General features: G+C 37.1%; 1 protein-coding gene across 1 annotated transcript in view; it reads right to left on the bottom strand.

Moving 5' to 3' along the window:
- Positions 1–3,825, bottom strand: part of LOC108673555 (beta-1,4-galactosyltransferase galt-1) — a gene marked incomplete in the record, with an annotated part of 12,715 nt that extends 8,890 nt beyond the window's left edge. Inside the window, 2 exon segments of the mRNA XM_047883780.1 lie at positions 1,304–1,418; positions 3,682–3,825. Coding sequence (XP_047739736.1) covers positions 1,304–1,418; positions 3,682–3,686 — 120 coding nt within the window.
- Positions 3,826–12,820: the final 8,995 nt, after the last annotated feature.

Genomic DNA, 12,820 nt, shown 5'->3' with positions numbered 1-12,820 from the left:
GCTTAAATGATTTAAATGCTGCTTAAATGATTTAAATGCTGCTTAAATGATTTAAATGCTGCTTAAATGATTTAAATGCTGCTTAAATGATTTAAATGCTGCTTAAATGATTTAAATGCTGCTTAAATGATTTAAATGCTGTCATAGATGATTTACTCGGGAGATTCTGGTAATTATGATTAATAGCAGTATTTAAGGAATTCAGGTAAAGAAAATTGAGAAGCAAAATAATAAGAATTTTGTTATCTTTGACCATGACTCGAGTTCAATGTAAATTTAAATCAGGCGTCAAATTAGTCCAGGATTAAATTGAATCGTTAACGAATATGAATAACACGTAAACGTGTCTTAAACTTTAAAATATAATATATTTAGTATAATTTTGCTTGTTTCGCGCAGAAATAGACAATTTCTATATGATTATACTACCAAGGGAAATATTTCTTTCGATCTCGAGCAAATATCAAAGTTGCAATTTATTTCTTTCCAAACTCTTATTGCGTTTACTTATATACTCTTTTTAAAATTTAGATTTTTTCGTTCAATTCTTTTGCTGAAACCACATTCCCGTATTAAATTTAAAGTCGATTGCTGTAAGTATTATTAACGAGCCTCAATATATCAGAGCACGGTAAGAGTTTTAGCATGAACTTTAAAGTTCTATTATATTCAATTTCTGTACGTGCATTAATAGTTATCTCAAAATATCGTTGTAATGTGGGAGAAATCACCACCCTCGAAAAGTTACCCTCTTTATCCGCCATGTGCAAATGATTTAACGCCCACTTAGCCCCCACGTAGATAAATTAGTGAGATTTTATCCAAATTTGGATTATATGACCAACTATTTTTCTGAGCGCTGTGTCCAAATATTCAGAGCTAACATTAGCAAACTTCGTCAACATTTGAGTCAACTGGTGAATAGCCACTTAATGAATGAAAAACTTCATCAACATTTGACTGATGAATAGCCACTTAATGAATGAAAAACTTCATCAACATTTGAGTCAACTGGTGAATAGCCACTTAATGAATGAAAAACTTCATCAACATTTGAGTCAACTGGTGAATAGCCACTTAATGAATGAAAAACTTCGTCAATACTTGAGTCAACTGGTGAATAGCCACTTAATGAATGAAAAACTTCGTCAACACTTGAGTCAACTGATGAATAGCCACTTAATGAATGAAAAACTTCAACATTTGAGTCAACTGGTGAATAGCCACTTAATGAATGAAAAACTTCAATATTTGAATCGACTGGCGAATAATCACTTAATGAATAAAAATTAGAGTAACTCACCATATTCACGACTGTAGTAAACGAGAAGCAGTGAACAATGTAGACCAAGGAGACGATGACAAATGAAATCCGGACCACTGGAGACCGGTGGCAACTCCGCAGAGCACGTCTCAGCCTGTAAATAATAATTAATGACTTTATTAATAACTAATAAGATAATTTATCCCTGAACACAGTACAAGCAGGCATCCAAGGTAAATATAGTGTAGGACACCATCATTTATTTACGGAATATTTAGTTCCACCGAATAAAAGTAATGCTTTGTGCTTCATGTTAATACTATACGAAAGCTGTCGTTTTGTTCTTTAGTATGTTTGATACATTGATAAGAGCGTGGAATAACATTTACGACCAATAGGCTTAACATGATCTATACTTTCAAAAAAAAGTTAAGAGATCGTAAGTTCATCAGCCAATCATTGACGGCCTTTCAAGCAAAATCCACCAATCATAGACAAGAAAATAGAGCGTAAGTACTTACGTTCACATAGCGAGCTTTGAAAGTATCCACCAATCATAGACAAGAAAATAGAGCGTAAGTACTTACGTTCACTTAGCGAGTTTTGAATGTATGGCGCCAGTTATCTATATAGTATTTAGATTAGAATTTATTGAAACTGATTTAATATAAAATATCTTCCTCTAGGGCTAACAAATTCTTGTAATTACAAGCAACAACTTCGTTTGGACGCAATCTGGGCTGATTCTCGGTGAGTTTTCATTCTATCATTGGCTTCTAATCTTCAATTTTAGAACCGAAATACATTCGGAAATATTTCATGAAATTTGCCTCCATGATTATTGAAATGATTTGGTTAAGATATCATTCAACGAAATGATTCAAATAATTTATGAATGCTGCTATAATGATAATATTTGGATTTGATCGCGGTAACACGAACAACTACACAATCATAGAACTTAGGGGTCAAAATATTGCTGTACAAAAATAAAAGTATCACGGACTTAGAAATAGCGATCACAGTAACGATGCTGCGATGTAAAAGAGCAAAATTTTGTTCCCTGTGCTGCGATGGAAAAAGAGCAAATTTTGTTCCCTGGGCCACGATAGGAAAAAGAGCGAAGTTTTTCCCATGGGTTGGAAGCCCTGAGAATCGACAGCCGTTAAGCGGTTCCTATCACAAGCTAGAGTGCAAGTTTTGGACCACGGATAAAATATTTATTTTAACGAACCGGAAAATACATTTTTTTCAATTCAATTTGATTTCAGTCTACTGCATCTAACCAATTTAAGTTACAGCAGTTGCGAATTGTGTATGTAGAAGCAATTCGAACGAATGTAATTTTGTCCTTCCCAATGAATTTAGCTGGAAACTTTCGTCCAATAATGAATTTCGTATCCAATTATTTGTGAACAAGAATCGTGGTTCAAGGTAACGAAATAAATTATCGAAATATCAATAAATGCATCGAATTATCCCCATTCTTAATGAGTATAACTAACAAGTAACAAACGATTTAAATGTCTAAAATTATTTTTTTTAACCGAATGATATGTCGAATAGAAAGTACGGGAACAAGCTGAAATAATATCGATACTTAATTGGTTGTTGTGCCAGCAGGTTAGGAATCCATTAGCTTATCTTGTAACGACAACAGCAATTCAAACATTAATAAATTAATGGGATCAGGTATCACCAATTCGGAGAAATTTGTAAATCAGAAAATTTTCACAAAACACGTAAACTCTGAAAGATCGAATTTCTATTCCAGTCGTGCTATTAGTTATACTATCTGAAATTTTCGTGAAAATTGTTAGAAATGCCGATTTTTTTAAATATTCACGCAATGAAGTCGGAAATTTTATTTATAACATCCTGATTGTGATGGAAAATGTTTCCCACGGTACCGGTAGTTATAACGGCAACTGATAAAAATTTCCACGGCACCTGATATAAAAAAAATTCCATCTCAGCTTGGTATCCGATCGGCAATCAGAAAATTCTTGATGTCATTAATCTAAAATTGCGTGATTTTAGCTCAATTTTAGAGGAATTGGTCACAACGTGTAGCAATTTTACATGTTTACTCCATTTTGTAATAAATAAGCTGTAGCTGTTCAGTGTTTAATGCTTAAGTATCGATAAAATAATAGTTCTATGCTAAATTATAGTTCTATGCTATTGTAAATATCTAAGTTCTTCGAAAATAATTGGAAAGTACCTGCAACATAATCCGTCAACGATTAATTTGATTTAAAAACCATTAGGATTATGTCCACCCAGCTTACGGCCAAACTTAATAATGCAGCACGCCAAAACGATAATAGTGCTAAACTAAAAAATGAACAGAAAATGCTGTCAGCTAAGAAATTTGCTAGTAGATGACGCTTGTATCGTACGTAAGTTAGGTTCACCTCATCGTCGTATAATCCTTGCACCACAGCCTTTGGATCCAACGAAATGCGAGGTCACCTCACGTCGAGAGAAACAAATGCAAGTATCACAAATCTAAAACATTTATGACTTGCGGGATGAGAAGCTTGATGATCCTTGGTCAACTATGGTAGAGCCACTGTCGTCATCGCGGCAATCGTTCGACTATCTGCCAGCTATCTTATCACTGGGAACTCTCCGCTATACAGGCTCCTTTATCCGATCGACGCGCAACGTGAATAGTTTCAGTAAACGAGGTCGATAAGCTTACATAATAATAGTGGAAAAGTTTGGAGAAAACGGAACACAGTTGTACATCTCAGGATAATATTCTTATGAATTTGAACAAGCAATTCAGGTTACACTTTCTTATTTAAATCTCCCATGCAGCGAACACCGTCACAGAAGACAACAATTTAATGCACTACCTATCATCTCACCTGCAAAAGAATCTAACTTTGAAGTTGAGAAATCAACCGTCATCAGTCACTAGCCGAAAGGCCTACCAGAGAAATATCCTCCGATAATTCCGTGGTTCATGTTCCATTTAGTATTCTTAGCCGCACATTCTCGGCCAGTTCATGCCATCACGACCAGGTCATGAATTTGTCACGAGGAAACTGACGTGAAAAGATAGACGAGTCGCTCTAATAGCACAATCCCTCCTCTCTGAATTTATTTCGTATTTTTTACGTCATAGATGCTCTATCTAGGTCAATAATTAGAATGAAAGGTATTATTGCAGATTAAGTACATCCAAAAAAAAGGGTGTTTTTTTTTTGAATTATATGTTTTTTGGGGTGTAGATTACGAATCTGAAATCCGTTTTTGGCGGTCGGCATCGGAAATTTTTAATGGAACCTGTTCCTAACTGGACCTAACCTGCGAGGTTTTCGTTGATCGGCTAGGTTTTTTCTATGTTAGGAGTCCGTCCGGCGGCCGGAAAACCTAGCCAATAGGTTTTTTCTATGTTTGGAGTCCGTCCGGCGGCCGAAAAAACCTAGCCAATCAACGAAACCTCGCAGGTTAGGTCCAGTTAGGAACAGGTTCCATTAAAAATTTCCGATGCCGACCGCCAAAAATGGATTTCAGATTCGTAATCTACACCCCAAAAAACATATAATTTAAAAAAAAAAACACCCTTTTTTTTGGATGTACTTAATCTGCAATAATACCGAATGAAATGCTTTTTGTGAGGCAATGTTTTCAATTAAGAAACATTTAACTTAGGATCGTGAGTATTCATTTCTGTATTCAGACCGCTCAATCGTAATGAAATAAGGAACCCCTGTTGTTTGATAATCCTTCTTACTATACCAACACCAACACCGACCGCCCAATCGACTTCAGCCTTTTATTGTCAACAAAACATCGCTTGGGGGCGAACTCCGAAACATTGGCAAGCTATTCAACCTGCACTCTTAAAATGCGCTATAAATTTGGCACGCTGCAGTTCGATTGGCCGTTTATTAAGTCATCACATAGGTATAATTTGGCGTCAATTTTCAATAGAATAATTGCATAATTGATGGAATTAGCGATAATTTGTTCTGGCAAAAAAATTTGCATTGAGAGAGTAGCAGAAGCGACATTGGTGGGCTGCATGGTGAATCAGTCCATGCCGGTTAGTGTCCCGCCAATATGCCACTAACTTCTCCACATAATGTCACCGGCCTTCAAACTAAACGATCTGTACTTTCAAAACTCGCTAAGTGAACGTAAGTACTTACGCTCTATTTTCTTGTCCATGATTGGTGGATTTTGCTTGAAAGGCCATCAATGATAGGCTGATGGACTTACGATCTCTTGACTTTTTTTGAAAGTATGGTCAAAGTTAACAGACAACTTTCTAGCACGATCGGAAAGGCTACTTGGTTATAATGTGTCAATCAAACCCAATATATCAAATTATGACCGGTATTATACAGTTTTTATGTACGATCAGCAAGTTAAATGCAGATGCGGTTGAGTGGTGACTTTTGAATTATTGACAGGAGTAACTTTCTCCGCAGTGCGTAACCTCTCACCTCTTTAGGATAATCACTTGCATTGATTCCCTGGAGGACATCTCCGACAAACTATAATTCATAACAGAAGCAATTTTCCAATTTAAAAACTATAGACGGAAGCAACTTGACACAACTTCGCTACGTACCGAGATAACTTACTTGGTTAAGATACGGCGCAGCACCGACGAAGGTATTAGCGCCCTACCGAGATAAAGCAAATATCTTATCTGTTCATGTACAGGACAGGAGACTTCCAATAACTCGGGATGGATTGCGGATGCTGGCGTGGTGGCCTGAGGATAAGTCAGAAATTATTCCGATGCAGTATCGGTACATTTCATTTAGTAGAAGAAGAAAATATTACTCAGTAACTCAGGGGAGTCAGAAAACGGCTAATTAAAGTAAATTATTTCCCCAGTCTCGGAGTTGGAATTAAATTTTCGGTTCGAATTTTTGAAGGCCTAGACATTATCTTCTGAAGGCCACGATATCAATATAGTGATCAGATTTACAGTTGCATTGTCACGTGCGAGTGACGTACCATCACAAACCTACCACTCTATAGTTACGCCATTAAAACCAAACCAATAGTCAATCTCAACTTTCTTGCAGTGACGTGAGCAGAGAATGAAACATATAACATCAGATCTCATAAAAGGTTGCACAGCATGCAACATATAACATCGGCTTTCATAAACGGTTGCACCGCCGCATGCAAGTGGTTTCTTTAAAATTCATAAGAAAGCACTCGTATGAAATTTATATCTTCATCTGGACCATTCTCAATGAGCCGTCGCCAATGTTGTTTTTGAAATTAAATCTAGATTTAATTTAAATTTTTTTGAAATTTTCAAAACATTTGTTCATTTTGCACCACGTGCATCGCAGTTTGGCAAAGTTAAGTTTCGCACAATGCCATCTCATGCATAACTGGATGGGTAAATTAACAACTGAAAATTGGGCGTTTACTGTGGAAATTTTCCATTATATTCGATTTGTTTCAGAAAAAGCAAGTTACGTTGAGTGCTTCTGCACACAAACCTTAACAGGCAAATTCAACTTACTTGATCAAATGACTATTTATATAAATATTAATACATTTCCACATTAAATTATGCATAATAGTACGTATTTTTCAGTCGTTAGTTATGACGATAGATACTTTGTTGGAACCTTCTGTCTGTGTCTTGGCATGATTGTGACGTTGGAGTTTGTTGCTTGAACCATAAATAATTACACATCTGCATTTATACTGTCCTCAAGTCGCTTCTATGGGACTATGTTTCAAAATAATGCACAATAGAAGTTGAGCATCAGGACCACATTGAACTTTGTTTAATCTACTCTTTTTTTATTATTATTTTCCTCGTCTGTTCGTTAAAATTTATTTCATCTCAGCTTGTCATACTCTTGTCACCATTTCCACTGTTTACGTACACCGACACGTGCAAAGTTGATGCTTCCTGTGCGAAATTATCGCCCAGTCTCCGCGATAATTTCAGTACAAACCTAACATAATGAGATGCAGATTACTGCCGAGTGCAGCGGGTAACACAACACCAGATAGCCAAGCTACAGACCAGCAACCGTGCCGCAATATGTCGCTCAACAAATGGGCGAGAGTTACTCTGTACGCACCTGGGGCCATACTTTCAAAAAAAGTTAAGAGATCGTAAGTTCATCAGCCAATCATTGACAGCCTTTCAAGCAAAATCCACCAATCATAGACAAGAAAATAGAGCGTAATTATTTACGCTAACATAGCGAGTTTTGAAAGTATGGCCCGCTGCAGCAACAAATGGTATCGGTGACATATTGTATGGGTAACATGGTAGTTATTCCACAGAGTATCGGTAACAATCGAACCCAGTGACGCTTAGCACGCGTGCTGTGAATGCAGGCTCTTCTTTACTCTACTGCAATTAATTATTGATGATTCAGCCAACTTTTTATAGATTAATGAACATATTTCTTTCGAAAATATGATCAGGCCTCACTGAAATATACTTGAACGTGCGCTTCGAATATTTCTGTAGAAATCATGAATATTCAAATCTTGTTCTTTTTATTTTATCTCTTATCCTTTTTATTTGGATATTTTATTTACGTTAAGTAACGAATATCCCAGCCAGCAGACCTAATGCAATACTGCATGAAAAAATATGTATTTAGACCTGACAATCGAAATACAAATAATTACATATCCGTGTAAAACATTCGCGAGTGTGCCGTCATGTTCGGAACACTTGTTACTCGAGCGAACGGCTGAATAAACTTCTTTTCATAAATAAGAAATAGAACTCGAGCGTAAATGCTATTTTTAGCGTTTGATTGTCTGTGCACTAAAGAAAATTATTCGTGTACCACTTTCACGAAAATGTAATTCTTTTGTGAACATAAGTCAATGGAGTGAATGTAGGTAGCTGTAGCCTATGATTGTCTCAAAATAGCGTGGCACTGCAGTTTGTGGCACACCTTGTGTCACATGATGAGGGGTACAGTGTGGCACTGCAGTTTGTGGCACACCTTGTGTCACATGATGAGGGGTACAGCGTGGCACTGCAGTTTGTGGCACACCTTTTGTCACATGATGATGGATATAGCGTGGCACTGCAGTTTGTGGCACACCTTGTGTCACATGATGAGGTGTACAACGTGGCACTGCAGTTTGTGGCACACCTTGTGCCACATGATGAGGGGGTACAACGTGGCATTGCAGTTTGTGGCACACATGGTCTGACTAGGACAACAGCCCGACAGGATAATTGTTTCTTTTGTCGCCGTAATCTCTATTGAATTAGACGGACGTTTTATCATTGACAGAAGGTGCCATTGAAACCTTCAAAAGTGTCCCTGAATTTAAGAGTTCAAGGCGCATTCATAAATAGCATCAGCGTTGATAGCCAACCTCTTTAATACTTGTCACCGCATTGCTTACTGTCTTATTTTCTTCTGTTTTTACCTGTTAATTCCTTTAATAGATTACCTGTTGCTAGCGTATATTACCTGTTGCTTGCGTATATTACCTGTTGCTTGCGTATATTACCTGTTGCTTGCGTATATTACCTGTTGTTTGCGTATATTACCTGTTGCTTGCGTATATTACCTGTTGTTTGCGTATTTTACCTTTTGTTTGCGTATATTGCGTATTGCGTGAATATTTGAGAGTTTAAAATTCCATATGAGTCACAGCAGAGACGCCAAAAAATTTGGTTCCGAAGCAAAATGAATTACAATTTCAACTTTAAAAAATCAATTCTAGTCTATAATAAGAAAGGCCGCGGCCTGAAAGAAACATCTGTACGAGCGTGACATCAACAACTAGATTGGGAGTTTTCTTCAGAGCGCATTTGTCAATTGATCGGAGTCTTGTGGATGTGAATAATTCAGGTCTTCAGCGACACAGCAACACAGGCCCTTTGAATCTCCCCTCGCGGCTATTGATGTCGATTTGTCAGGGCGACTCCAAAGACGGCTACACGAAGCCATGGATCTGAACATTTATATTAATTTAAAAATTTATGGTTTACGAAAATTGACTGGGTTGTAGATGAATAAAAAACGATACGAGATGAAATTTATTCCGGTGATGGTCTTTATGATTTTACATTATTGTGCTCGGCATTAATAAGGCTACTTCAACAAATATAGCTTTGTCCGTTTCAATCGAAGCAGTCTCGACGTCACAACGTCTAATTATTCTTCAGAACTTTATTGACCAAGTGAACATTCCTGGTCCAGGCACATGCATTTAGTGATCTCGTAAAAGCGTATTTATTTGTATTTGTCACGCCAGCGTACATGTTTCACAGCAGTTGCGCTTAAAACCCTCTCCCAAATTCTTGTTCATGATAATTAAGATTAAATTTTAACGCAGTGGATATAATATCACTAACATCATCCATTGCTCTGTCCCGATATATATAGTATGTTGTGAACCAGTGATTATGTATAACTATGCTGTAATAAATCAGCTTTGGTGCATTTCATTTCATGTACACTAGTTTACGACTATATTAAGTCATGAGGAATTAATGATGTTTCCTTTATAAACTTTTCTTTTAGTGGCGTTCACTGCACCAGTAGACCTTAATTTTGGTGGTGGCAGTGGCGTTCACTGCACCAGTAGACTTTACCTTAATTTTGGTGGTGGCAGCGGCGGTCACTGCACCAGCATACCTTAATTTTGGTGGTGTCAGTGGCGTTCACTGCACCAGCAGAACTGCATGGCACTCAGAGGCTGTGCAGCAGTTGTGTGGTTATAAACACACACAACCGCTGCCTTATATCCATCACTGAATTGGCATCGTTTATCTCTGTCATGGCGGCCGACCATCAATACAAGACACACTTCTATCATTGCAAGCTTCCCAATAATGATGAAATGATTACCAATCAGATCCGGGACGACCAAATGATTACCGATCAAGTCCGGGAGGATCAAATGATAACCGATCAGGTCCAGGACGATCAAATGATTACCAATCAGATCCAGGACGATGAAATGATTACCAATCAGGTCCGGTATGCAGTTTTCTTTTTAACCCAAAATTGAGCGAGACTAAATTCGATAAAGTACTATATTAAGGCTGCGTTCCATCAATCCGCAATATTGATGTTCACTGTCATGCTGCTCTTGAAGCTCACTGGTTAACCTTGTCGTTTGCTACCACTCTTATTTTAAATTAACCATGTGATTTCTCGTACACCGGTGTAAGGGATCGCAATAGGACTCCTGAATTTATCGTTTAGAGTTTTGATTCACCTTTGACGTGACCTCGTTTAAATGCGCTATGTATTTCGTCATTGTATGGGAATCCCACCACAGAGGTACGTGCGTGTAGGTATTACGTCTAGTTATTCATGTGATAGTCATGTTTACATATATCCAGTAGTTTATATAGGCGACTATGAATATCATTACTTGTATTAATCTGTTACTATACTAATTTTTGCCAAGTTTGCATTATATTCTGATGTGTTAGTGTCCATAATTAGTTTATTCGTGCATTTTCAGAAAGGCTCCGAAACCTGAGGCCGGAGTTAGAAGTGCTAAAGAAAAAAACGGTTTATTCATTTGTATTCTCGTATCCGTCATTTGTTTATTATTATAGTTATTTATTAAAAGTTTAGGGAATCCAGAATTTGTTTGCTTATTTATTGAATAGACCCCAACATAAGAAAACAACTTCTCGGCCGATAACAATCTCCAATGAGTTTTCATTAGCTATTAAACAATGAATATTTCAGGCGCTTACCTGAGCTATCCGTTGAGCGGAAAATCATAAAGAAATCTGATCTAGATATACATGATCTCAGAACATGCATAGTGCATGTTCAGTAAAGCTCCTATCTCTTTTATATAGCGCTAATCTCTTCTGTATAGCACCATCTCTTCTGTAAAGCGCCCCTCTTTTTTCTGTAAATCACAGTTCTCTTCTGTAAAGCACCCATCTCTTCTGTAAAGCGACCATCTTTTCCGTAGAGCACCCATTTTTTCGTTAAAGCACTCATCTCATCTATAAAGGACCAATTTTTTCTGTAAAGCACCCATCTCTTCTGTAATGCACCCATCTCTGCGTTAAAACACCCATCTCTTCTGTAAAACACCCATTTCTGCGTTAAAACACCCATCTCTTCTGTAAAACACTTGTACCGTGACGTAAACATTTATAAGAGAAATAAATGAAGCTTCTCAATGATTAAAAAAGAAGTTGTTCTATAAAGGTTTAAACCTTTATAGAAAAACTACACTAAAACAAATAAAATAAACAATAAACGGATTTAAACCAGCATTTACAAATTATTTTAACACTACTTCCCCTTGAGTGTGGAAGTAAATTACTTCAATAAAAGTTTTTTTGATTCTATCAAGTTTCTGAATAAATCACCCAGTTCTTCATTGTTGGTGTCTTTCACATTTATTGTTCGATTGCAAACCAACGACAAGATTATATACTGTATCTGATTCACATTATTTACTCAATAATTTGAAGGCGAAGACGAGTACTGACATTTCAGTATACTGACGCATAACATTGAATATAATTTCGAATGTCTGCTTAATGATTAGTATTATATTATAATTAATATGTAATACTAATGATTAGTATTATATATTATTAGCATGTGTGATGGACGCAATTATCGGCAACATGTGGTACTTCTTTGCAACCATATCGAGCGAAGGGAAATTTACGACTTATTCTAACGTCCTTTTGATTGCAATAGACACGTGGCTTGCTGGTATTTCACATTAACTATGGTTCAGAATGCGAATACGAATTGCACAGTTTAGTCTGAAATATACGTATTCTAGGGAAGTTATATTTACTTAGCTATTAACATTTATTTATAGAGTGACTATGAACTGACAGAAATCCGCACATATGTAGCAATAGCAGCCTGGACTTTTTAAATACTGCAGAAGGTCATGTAACTGAATTTTATTCAGAACTATTATACATTTTAACAGTTATCTCGAGAAATGCTAATAGGGAAACACTCAACACACAACTTATATATTTGTGTTTCTCATGTGAATAGATTTTAGGATACAGATATACATATATGCACGACAGCAACGCCATCTACAAACTCGCTGAAATGAACACACGCCTTTGACGAGATATATAATCATGCGCCTTTGACGGGACATATGGAGAGGCGCCTTTGTTGAGACATATGGACACGCGCCTTTGTTGAAACATATGGACATGCGCCTTTGTTGAGACATATGGACATGCGCCTTTGTTGAGACATATGGACATGCGCCTTTGTTGAGACATATGGACATGCGCCTTTGTTGAGACATATGGACATGCGCCTTTGTTGAGACATATGGACATGCGCCTTTGTTGAGACATATGGACATGCGCCTTTGTTGAGACATATGGACATGCGCCTTTGTTGAGACATATGGACATGCGCCTTTGTTGAGACATATGGACATGCGCCTTTGTTGAGACATATGGACATGCGCCTTTGTTGAGACATATGGACATGCGCCTTTGTTGAGACATATGGACATGCGCCTTTGTTGAGACATATGGACATGCGCCTTTGTTGAGACATATGGACATGCGCCTTTGTTGAGACATATGGACATGCG

Source organism: Hyalella azteca, unplaced genomic scaffold, assembly GCF_000764305.2.
Source record: "Hyalella azteca isolate HAZT.00-mixed unplaced genomic scaffold, Hazt_2.0.2 contig1740, whole genome shotgun sequence".
NCBI classification, from domain to species: Eukaryota; Metazoa; Arthropoda; class Malacostraca; order Amphipoda; family Hyalellidae; genus Hyalella; species Hyalella azteca.
This window is presented reverse-complemented; position numbering and strand designations above follow the sequence as displayed.